The 12,063-nt window shown below is 31.8% G+C and overlaps 1 protein-coding gene across 1 annotated transcript; it reads left to right on the plus strand.

Moving 5' to 3' along the window:
- The first annotated feature begins 6,897 nt into the window (after positions 1–6,897).
- On the plus strand, positions 6,898–8,834 carry LOC146911987 (F-box/LRR-repeat protein 13-like). The gene is made up of 3 exons (XM_085718598.1): positions 6,898–8,118; positions 8,198–8,386; positions 8,624–8,834. Exons 1-3 carry the CDS (start codon positions 6,898–6,900, stop codon positions 8,825–8,827), a joined length of 1,614 nt encoding a protein of 537 aa, XP_085574724.1. The 3' UTR covers positions 8,828–8,834.
- Positions 8,835–12,063: the final 3,229 nt, after the last annotated feature.

Genomic DNA, 12,063 nt, shown 5'->3' on the forward strand with positions numbered 1-12,063 from the left:
TCATTGAATTTCATTGTATCATGAGCAGTTGGCTTTGTAGGGAAATTGGGTTTTAAACTCTTAGTAGGGATTGGACATTTATCCCCTCAAAATTTGCAAATAAGCTAAAATTAAAAGACAGTATTTTTAAATTATGTTGATCAACTTAGTATTTCTTTTGTTTTTTTGTTTTTTTCTTTCTTAAGTAAGCAACTAAGTATTTCCGTTAACTTGTATCTAATTTATTTTCAAATTAGTTTCTGGCGTATATTACTTACTAGTAAATTAGTTCCTAAATTATATCATTTACTAACAAATCATTCCTTACAAGTTAACAGTAGAACAAAATTGTGCCTATTTGCAAATTTCAAAGGGGTAAATGTTTGACCCTTGTAATTTTAGGGAGCTAACCGATGATTTACTAATTGATGCTGGCAACAACCATTTTGGTCCCTAAATATGCGAGGTGTTGTCACTATATATAGCCACTAAAATCGAACTTGTAATCACATCCTTAATGTCTCTTTTGTTCGTAATTTTATAGACAATTAATTGATCAACTAAGAACATATTCAAGAACTAAATTAACTATTATATGCCAGATTCGAGGACCAATTGAAATGACTAATAAAAGATACATTTGTGGATGTGTTTGCAATTTCGATAATGATGGCAACGTCTCACATTCAAAGGATCAAAATGGTATTTATCGTTGCAAGCCAAGTCAAATCACCTAGCACACATTTGGCCTAGGCATGGCAATGGGGCGGGGTTGGGACTGGTTTTGCCTTCCCCATCCCCATCACCTACTTCCATATACTTACCCGTTACCCTACCCATACCCAACGAGGATGAGAAATTAAATTACATCCCCGTCCCCAATGGGTTCGGGTATTCCCGCACCCATCCCCATCCCCGCAGCGAATCAATTTTTTTTAATAAAAAAAGAGTTTTTTTAAGCTTCAATGGTAATGTTGTAATGCATTATTCAACAATTTACGCTCATTTAAGCATTTCCTTACCGAATAATTCGGTTGCTCCTTTAACTATCAATGAAAGTTCTTATATCATGACAATTATCAAAACCAAATAACAAGACATATCATTATCAACCCCCTCAACAAAAACAAAAAAAAATGACCTTTCTACATTTGGTAGGGTTTGGGTATGGGTTCGGGGTGGGTACATGTACCCCTGTTACCCGTCCCGTACCCGTATTTTGAAATCGGGGAAAACCCAAACCCATACCCAAACCCAGTCAAATCGGGGAAAACCCGTCAAATCGGGGTTGGTTTAGGCGGGTACCCATGGGAACGGTTTTTGTTGTCATGTCTAATTTGGCCGTGAATATGAAAATCCTCAATCCTTTATGCTACACTGTCATGAGAACTCGTCTTTCCCATATTCTTTTATATTAGTTGCGTCATTTTCGTTGGTTGTACCGCCCCATCCAAACCAACCACCTTAGTTCGATTCATAGGTATGTTGAAATTTGAGTGCCACACAAATCAAAGGATTATTGGTTCATGATAATGTTCTTCCTCCATCGGATTTAGTGTTGTTTGTGACATTGCTCATGATATCTACACGCTGACAAACCATTGTGTGGTCGAGTCCTTTTTTTGTTTGCTCTCCTATATTCAATTGGTTTCTGATCATATAGGTTTAAGCTTGACTTTCGCAAGACTACTAAAAGTCGAACAATGCCAGCATCAAATGCAATTTACCATACTTGGATAAGTTTTAATACTACGGTGTCTCGTCTTTTCTATGTCTTAGATGGAAGGAGGAAGTGATTGATTTGTTGGATGTTGGGATACAAAAATTTACTTGAAGCCCCTATACATTGTTGCTGTAAAAAAGTTTGACACATGCATTCAATATATTGTCACATCATTTATTGAGTTCAAAACACATGAGTTAGCATACCTTAATATGTCAACACAATCTAATTTGAAACTTTGACAACTTAATTAATTTTACAATAGTTTGTTGATTCGTGTATTATCTAGAACAAGATACAACTTCATTACAAGATTAAAGTAACAGAACCAATATATAAGAATTCCTAAAACCGAGAAACAAACTAGAAAAACCACAATCTAATTGGTACTACTAATAACTCCAATTGGTATAGATACGAATTATTCAAAGTGGGTTATCTTGAAATCTTGTTTTGTACCGTGTTTTGTTTTTGGCCAAGTGCATGTGAGGCATCCACATCACTAAAAGTGAAGTGTCACATGTGACTTTCTATTTTTTTAGGAGCTAAAATCACAAGATTGTGATACTTATGAGGCCTAATAAATAAAGTGATGTGGGTGCCACGTATGCATTGATCCAGTCAAAATGTCTGGGGGGCCAAAAGTGCAAAAGGGGTAAACTTAGGGGAGTGATTTTTTATTGTTTTTTATAGGAAACCAAAATTGCAAGATTGTGATACTTAGGGGCAAAAATTGCAATTAAACCTATAAAAAGAATAGGGCACGCATAATAAGATAGGGTGGGAAAATAATACTCCCTCCGTTTCAAAATACATGTCCAAGTCAACCACTTTACACATGCCAATGCACAATTTTGACCGTTAATATCTTTAATTATCTAAAGTAAAAAATTATAAAAATTTAATATTTTAAAAATATTTGTCGAGACAAATCAAACAACATCTTACATGCTAATATTTGTATTTATACATTAGTTAAAAAGTATAGTCAAAGTAAGTCAAGTGAATAGTGCACATTGCAAAAATTGGACATGTATTTTGAAACGGAGGGAGTAGCGATTAGAGTATCTAAAATTGCAATTAAACCTATAAAAAGAATAGGGCACGCATAATAAGATAGGGTGGGAAAATAATAGCGATTAGAGTATCTAGTCACTCTAATGTTTGAGGCCACATATGCCTTGGGTCAAGCAACTTTGTCAAACTAACCAAATTGAGACCGGTGTGATAAGCATTCTTCCATATAAAATCCCTCAAATAAGGATATGTTTGTTAGCGATTAAAATAAAAGTGATTTTGCCATAAAATAATTTAGAGATTATTTTATAGAGACTAGTGAAAAGACGGAAACACGTGCCCGTCTTTCCACTCTTTTTATTGCGCTAACTTTTTTTTTTTGGGGTTAATTATGTTTCTAGTCCCTATAAAATAGCGACTTTGTAAGTTTAGTCCCTACTTAATTTTAATAGCATTTTAAGTCCCTATAAAAAAAGTTTACTTATAATTTTAGTCCCTGCTAAAACAAAGTTCGATTAATTATCCTTAAACTCTTAAATTTTTGAACGATTTTTTTGAGACAAGATTAGAACACTATGAAGGTTCGTTTACTAAAATTTAGAATTTTCTGACATGAAATGAATTAAATATGAATTTTTTAAAACGACAAAAGTTAAAGATAAAAAGTAATAAAATCTGGATGTAGAAATCAAATTTTGCGATAATTTTTTGCGGACGAACTTTTAGTAATGTTCTAAACATGTCTGCAAAAAATTGTTCAAAAATTTAAGAGTTTAAGCATAAATTAAACAAATTTGAATTGAGTAGGGACTAATACTCAGTGCAAAAAACAAAATTAGGGACTAAAAATGCTATTAAAATTAAGTAGGGACTAAACTTACAAGGTCGCTATTTTATAGGGACTAGGAACATAATTAACCCTTTTTTTTATAAATATTGCGCTAACGTTTGAAAATTATGAGAAGTGTTTTTTTATGAACTTTTGGTTTTGATTAAAATTAAAAATATAGATGTTTGTTACTTTTAAGTTATAACAAACTAAACTTACCGTGATTATCTATTTCAATGACACCAACAACAATTTTTATTATAGAAAAATTTGATTAAGGGTATAATTGGGATAATGAAAAAGTAAGTATAAATATACTCGTTACTTTTAAGTTATAACAAACTAAACTTACCGTGATTATCTATTTCAATGACACCAACAACAATTTTTATTATAGAAAAATTTGATTAAGGGTATAATTGGGATAATGAAAAAGTAAGTATAAATATACTCATCTAGTTTGTTACACTTTTTAAATGATAAAGTGAAAAAAATCATACAATATATATATATATATATATATATATATATATATATATATATATACACACACATTTTTTTAATATTTAAATCTATTCTTATCTATTGGTTACATGTGTTATTTGTATTGAAAATTAAGGGCAAATTTGAAAAGAGAAAAAGTCAGTCCAAAAGAGTTTTTTTTTTTTTTTGAGGGAAAGTCAGTCCAAAAGAGTTGAAAGGTTTGTTTTCTTTATATATAGTATAAATTTTATGAGAAATCAGAATCTATTTTGCGTTTGTTTACCGTAATAAAAATCATTTTATTTGAAAAAATAATTTGGTTTGTTTGGAATCAGCTATATAAATGCGATTTTTTGTTACAAAATTAGTTCAATCCTTAGATCCATATTTTCTCGAAGCTTCTCGTAATAGCTTCTCATTTTAAACTGTTTTTACATTTTTTTTTAGATTCTGATTTTGTTAAAAAGTTGTAACAAGCAAATGCAATATTTTTAAAATGGAAAATGCTATGTCTCCCGCTTTTAATTCAATTTCTCTCTTCTCTCACATCTGCTTTCCTCTTCCACCTCAAAGAAAAACACCCATCAACAAAGACAACTCTGCATCTTGTTATCAGTTAATCAAATCTTTCCCAATTCAAAAACATCCAATCCGTAATTCTTCTCCCCCAAATGTCCATTGAATTGACGCCGTCATCGTGTTTCACCTAACTCCACATTCAATAACACCTTCAACTTGTGTAACATTTCAAAAAATCATTACTGGAAACTAGCTACCGAAGCTTCCTTACATGTTATCTCTGAATTCCACGCCGAGATTTCGAATGGGTTCTTACCCACCGCACAAAAAGCACATTCAACAGTTTTGAAACTTATTCTGTTTGGGAAGAGCTTTCATCCTCCTGTTCTCCGTCCCCGCCAGTTTAGATTACTACCGGCACCAGCAACGTTCTCAATAGCCGAAAAATCCAAATTTCAAAGCTCCACAATCTGATTCATAATCCTTTATAACATGTCTCGAAAACTCTAAGAAAGCAAAATTAAAACTACAAACAGAGTGAGTGGTGAATCGGTGGAGGTTGGAGCACAATAAATTGGTAGAGGTTTGATCACTAAGAAAGGTTTCTTATTTTTTTTTATTGACAAGCGGTTGATTATTTTGTATAGGGAAGCGGTTGAGATTTTTAAGAAGAGTATTAAAAAAATTCTCGTGAAATTTTCGCTATAATCTCTGTCGCGAGATATAGCATCACTCTTTTAAAATTGATTATTTTTAAAAAAAAGATGATTTAAAAAAAAAAAACTATAACAAGCTCTAAAGTACACTCTTTCAACGTGGCATGCTCTCCTAAACTCTAATCTCCCGCTTGTACGAGAGAAGCAAAAACGGTTTTCTCACTTTTCTTCTCAATCACCGCACAAAAGTGAAAAGTTAGGGTTTTCAGCTTCAGCACAGATTGCAGGTAACAATATCACTTCTCATCATTGTTAATTTGTGTTCATAGCTTTCGTTTTTTAATCATTTTCTCTATTTGTTTTCCAGATTTATTTTGCATGTTCACTTCCATTCTAGATTACACATAGCGATATCTTTTCTTTTTTTTTCTTCAAGAAAAATATATTTTAGTATTGAATCTGTATAAATTAAACTATTTATTTCACCAAAACCATATTAGATAATATCATGTTGTATCTTCATATACAACATGAATTTTGATTTTGGGTTTTAAACTTTGTTATCTGATTTTAAACCATATTAGATAATGTCATGTTGTATCTTCATTAAACTATTTATTTCACCAAAACCATATTTCTTTCAGTTTAAAATTGCAGCTGGATCTCATTGTTGTGTACCTTTCATATCATTTAGCAAGCAAGAAGCCTTTCATCTCACTCAAATATCGTTGTTCACTTTTTAAAATCCCTTTGACTAATAAGTAATAACTGTATCTTTTGTGATGTTTCCTGGTAATCTAAAATTGGTTACATGTTGGGATGCATGGTATTTAATTTGGATCAGATTCCATGGGGTCAAATAATATTGTGAGATCATGTACTGCATATGCTACTCTCTTTTAAAAGTTACTTATCAAACACGTTACAGTCAATACAGCAATGAGTTTCTTTTAATTAATACTTCAGATTAACAACATTGATCACTACTTGCATTTGCTACTTCTAGCCTATTAAAGCAATGGATTTATTTTAGGGTTAATTAGTAAATGGTCTATAATTATATAGAATTTTGTTTTTAGCCCCTACAAAAAAATAGCACTTTTTAGTCTCGGTAAGATTTTCCGTCAACAGTTTTAATCCCCGTAAGATTTTCCATCAGCATTTTAGTCCCTAAAAAAAATCGCACTTTTCAGTCCCTATAAAATCTTCCATCAGCATTTTAAGTCTTTGTAAATAATTTCGGAATGCAAAGGAATATGTTGTTGTAACTAAAAAAACGATCTTTTTAGGGATTAACAACAAATTTTTGAAAATTTATAGGAGTCATTTTCTTAATTAACTCTTTATTTTAATACTTCACATTGAAGTTTGCTTTTTATTTTCCTTTGAAAATCCTTCTTGAGTTTTAAAAGTTCAGTTTAAAATATTTAAGAAGACTGTGTGTGTGATATTGGTCGGTTTATTGTGATCATAGTCTCATAAATGCTTTCACCTCGTTTAAAAGTAAAAACATTCACCTCAGCAGTTAACCCTTTCTTAATAACCCAAATAAACCATTTTGATTCATAGACATTCAAGATGTTATAATTATGTATGACCTATTTGACACAATTAGCTCTTTCTCACTAACACAATTAACATATTAATTATACCCTATTCATTAATAAATTGTTGTTGATTTTAGAATATTAATGGAGCTTGAGGAAGATCGACTATCAAGTCTGCCAAAAATAATTCTTCATCACATTTTGTCAAAGTTGCCGGAGAAAGATGGTGCTAGGACAAGTGTTCTGTCAAAGGCTTGGTCTGACACATGGTATACTTTTCCTATATTGTCTTTCAGTGGTAATGAAATTATAGTAATGTCTCCACAACCAATGGAAAGGAAGAGATATATCTTAGAATTTGGTGATTATATGAAGAGAAGAATACTAATGTTTCGTGACCAAAGTTTGGCTATCAAAAAATTTAAGCTCAATGTGAACAGTTTTGTACTTAGCTACATGTCAAAGGATATTGATATTTGGTTGAAATTGGCTTGTGAATGTGGTGTTGAGGTAATAGAGTATTCTCAACAGGTACTGGTAGGTCAGAAGAAATACCATGTCTTGCCAATAAGTGTCATTATTGAAGCAAAATCACTTACAAAATTGGTGTTGGATGGGTTTATCAAGATTGATCCAATATTCATGAATTATTCAATCAAGTGTCTCTCATTGAGGGTATTGTCACTAAGGCGTGTAGTTTTGGGAGATGAACGTGCAATTAACCACCTCATTTCTCTTTGTCCTTTGCTTGAATATATAACTTTGGAATCATGTTATGTGTTAAGCTTTGGTGGTTGCATGCAGGAGTTGATGAAGCCTATAAGAATTAGTGGTCTACAAAAGCTCAAGAGCGTTGATGTTTCAGAAACAAAATATGTTTCTATTGATGCCTCGAGTCTTGAGAATTTATGTTATTCTCCTGAGAATAAAATTGATTTTGATAGGTGCATAAATTTGAAAGATTTATACTTGCGGTCTGTGGAGAGTACTTTTTTGACAGACAAGTGGTTTCTTGAATTGTTTCCGAAATTCCCTTTTCTTGAGAGTTTGAAATTAAACAATTGTGAAATTCCTGAGAGGATTGATATTTCAAGTGTTCGACTTAAGAGGTTGGATTTTTCGCGTTGCTTTAACTTGAAGGAGGTTAATATTGATGCTCCAAATCTATTGTGCTTTGGATATTATGGTATTGGTGTTTCAAAACCTACTATATCTTTTTTGAGAAATTCTACTCAATTGGAAGTCAATATTCGTATTGTGTTTGATTATGAGGATCTTTGCAACTTGAGGGAATTCGTGCAAAACATACAACCTAACAATGTTTTGACTTCACTGTCTGTATCCATCGGTCGTCGGTCAAATGTGGTGAGTATGATTTAGTTATTTGATTGGTTAACGTCTCAGTTTGTATATTTATTTTATTATTGTTTGAGGGATTATGCAGGAAGCACTGGACTTAATTGCCTTGCAGGTTTCATCCTCTCCACCTCGCATCAAACACTTGGTCATAAACTATGTTCCTCTGAAAGAATATTTGTTCTCTTCTCTTGTAAACATCATACTTTCAAGTTGCTGTCCTGAAACTATTTCTTTGAGGTTCCATTATGTTCTTTGCGGCAAACCATTCACTAAGGTGTGGCATTGTCTCCCATATTCCTTAAATTTCAAGTGGTACTTTGATAAGTTAAATTCTTGCATTACATATTGTATGACAAAAGGAAGAACGAAAAAAAAAACTTGTCTTGCCATGTTTTCCTTTTATGTCAAACACATTCCATTAATGCTTAAAATGTGTATACAATTATCAATATAAATGTTATGCGAAGCTTCTAAGTTCTAACTCGATTTTGTTAATCATCTAAAACTACAGTTTTTCTATGAGACGTTAATGAGAAGAAACGAGGGCGGATGCTTTTGCAGCTCTAATGATACTAAGTGTTGGTGGCATAACTTGAAGGATGTGAAAGTCACAAGTTCTTTGAAGATTGATGAGAATGCTGATTTTAAGACTATTCTAGAATCGTTGCCAATTCTTGCACCTCAAGAAAGTATAAGCTTTATGATAGAATTTTAATGTTGTTGTGATCAATAGAATTTGGATGTTTGATACATCCTTTTTCCATTACGTGCATGTGACTAATTTGTAGTTGGTTTCTCTTTTTCATCTTCAATGTATAATCTTTATTTTTACTTTCTCTCCATTTTGTAAACGTTGTCAGTTTTGCAATTGTGAATTTGATACAGCAACATAGAAATTAACTTAGCTAAATTCCAATAATGTTCACTTTTAAACAACTAGTTAATGAGAGAAATTAGAGAGTAAACATTCATCAATTCAATATTTAAAATGAGCGGTATTCGAAACCAATTTCAGAAATTTTCCAAACAATTGCACAAGTATTTTTTGTTGCATTTTGTAGTACTTCATATTGTTAGTTAGTATTTATCTTATGTTAGAACTTAATCGGTTATGTGTTAAAGTATATAAATAAAGCCTACAACTTAGTGCCAACCAATTAAACATATTATATGCTACACTTTAAAACATATTATATGCAATTTTCCAAACAATTGCACAACTTAGTATATAAATAAGTATGTTGTTGCTACACTTTAAAACATATTATATGCAAAAGTATACAATTTGAAGGGTAACTGGTGGTTGCACTCTCATCTTATGAAGCTGAGAACATTTCTACTCATTAGGGCTTGTGTAGCACTTTTAAATGATATACAACTTGAAGAATGTTGATCAAATGTAGATGGTGATTGATAACAAATCAACAACAAATTTGACAAAGTCCATAGGCACATGGAAGGAGTGTAAGTAAACACACTAAAAGAGAGTTTTATTTTCTAGAGGGTCAAGTGAACAAAGATGAATAAAAATGGAACTTACTCATTAGAGTTGCTGCTAGCTGATACAATAATCCTGTTTTGGTTCCACGTTTGAAAATCACAAAAGCCTTAAAACTGTATTTCAATGTTGATTTGTCTGGTAGTAATCAAATACAGGCAACGACGTTGTACAGTGCTTCGGTGCTGCGGCGGAGAGATCTGTGCGGTGGAGCGAATGGTGCATGTGAACTTGTTAGCACTCAAACGCCCAAGTTAGTAGAGAGAATGAGATTGCATATGTCTAAGTGTGTGTAAAGTGAATCATACATTGATGGTGATGCTAAGTCACCCTTATAAAAGAGAAGGAGGCGCTAACGACTTCCGTGAAATGCGGCGCATCATCAAGAGGACGTTGGATGCCACGTGTACGGTGCAGGAAGTGTAGGGGCGCATTCTAGTGCGGTGGTGTGCACCAGAACTAGCATGCTCACTCAAGACAATGTATCTTGATATGGAGTTTTTTGTCCACGTGTCTGTAAGGGATTGACGATCTAGCCGGTCCAGAACAAATATCGTATTCATGTGTAATTAATCTTTTATGTATAAAATATAACATTATAAGTTTTCAATTAAACTAGCCATTGAAAATGTCGTATTTTGCCGTGAATTTGAGAAGACTTATGGTATGTTTGGTTCCACATTGTTAAAGATTTAAAAATAGAAACAGTTGATAACTTTCATATGAAAAAATTGTATTTTGATGTTTCAATGTGTTAAATACACACATTCTAAAATGTAATTCAACTTTAAACTTCTTATCAGGTGTCTTGTGGTACTTGTTAGCATTTACCTAATAATAATAATAATGATAATATAATATATGTAAATTGGTAAAAATGGCCAGAACTAAAAAATTAATATTACCTCCGTCCTTAATTATAAGACCATTTTGAGAATTTTTGTCTATTTTATAAGACTCCTTTACTATTTTTAACTACATTAATTATTTATTTACATTCATATCCCTATTTGTTATACATCTTTTTCTTAGATCAGCAATAACTAACATGTTAATTATCTCTTAAAAGATAAAATTGTAACAACAATAGTAATTACAAACAACTTTAAAACAAATATCAATTTTCTTTATTCTCATGATTGTGGCTAAATGGTCTTATATATATATAACGACAAAGGTAGTATATCAAATTGAATAAAAAGAATAAATAAACTAAAAAAATTAAATGGGTTGAACAGACCAATTAACTCACTCTTTTTTTTTCTTTCTCTTTCAAATCTATAATTTATATTTCCTATATAATTAATGAAGAACAATTTTATACTCCCTCCGTTTCAAAATGAGTGTCGCTTTAGCCAAAAAAAATTGTTTCAAAATGAATGTCACTTTCAGTTTCCAATGCAATAATAACTTTTTCTTTTCAATTGTACCCTCCAATTAATACTCTGCACACTAATTCCAAAGTATTACTTTTAAACTTAACCAATAGTTAATAAGGATAATTTGGTAAAATAACCATTCTCTTTCTTTTAATCATTGCATTTCTTAATATGTGTGTAAACACCTAAAACGACACTCATTTTGAAACGGAGGGAGTAAAATATTATTAATTTCTCATTCTAAATTTGAAATTTATTACATTTTTTTTATTTACTTAAGATGGTCAAAATGATTATAACTGGGAGAGTCACACTCACACCCCCTTATTCAAAATGCGTTTGGGATGAAGTTGGAAAGTTAGGGTTTTTGAGTTCCAGCACAGATTGCATTGCATATAACAATTTCATTTCACATCATTGCTCGCTTCTCGATCTTTTATTTGTGTTCACAATTCAATAATTTTCTTTATTTGTTTTCCTTTTCTTTTTTCTTTTTTGTTGCAGATTCCCTTCCATTCCAAATTGCAGGTAACAATATTTTCTTCCTATTTCAATGTGTCGAAAGTTTTGGTTTGTGAACCTTGAGGGATTCTTAGTACTATCGTTCATCATGCAATTTTCCCTTCTCTCAAACTATAAACTTGTGTTTCTTATCTTGATAATTGATTTTACTGCAAACAATATAGTTTATTCGTTAAACATGTTTGTTTCCAATCCCATTTTGATTAAATATGTGTTAGTGGGTTTCTCAGTTGGTGCTCTTTGTGCTTAGTGGTGAAGTGTGAAAAGTTTTTAGCGATCCTAAATTCTTTCAAAGTAAAAGTAAAATGCTTCACCTTTTCCCTTTCTAACTAACCTTAATAAACCGTTTTGATTCACATACATTGAGAATATGAATTATGACTTATTTAACACAATTTTGTATGTTGTTGGTTTCAGAATATAAATGGAGCTTGAGGAAGATCGATTATCAAGCCTGCCAAAAATAATTCTTCATCACATTTTGTCAAGGTTGTCAGAGAAAGATCGTGCCAGGACAAGTGTTTATTCCAAGGCTTGGTTAGACACATGGTG

Source organism: Medicago sativa, chromosome 6 (genome assembly GCF_051527215.1).
Source record: "Medicago sativa cultivar Bolivia chromosome 6, Bolivia_mono, whole genome shotgun sequence".
NCBI lineage: Eukaryota > Viridiplantae > Streptophyta > Magnoliopsida > Fabales > Fabaceae > Medicago > Medicago sativa.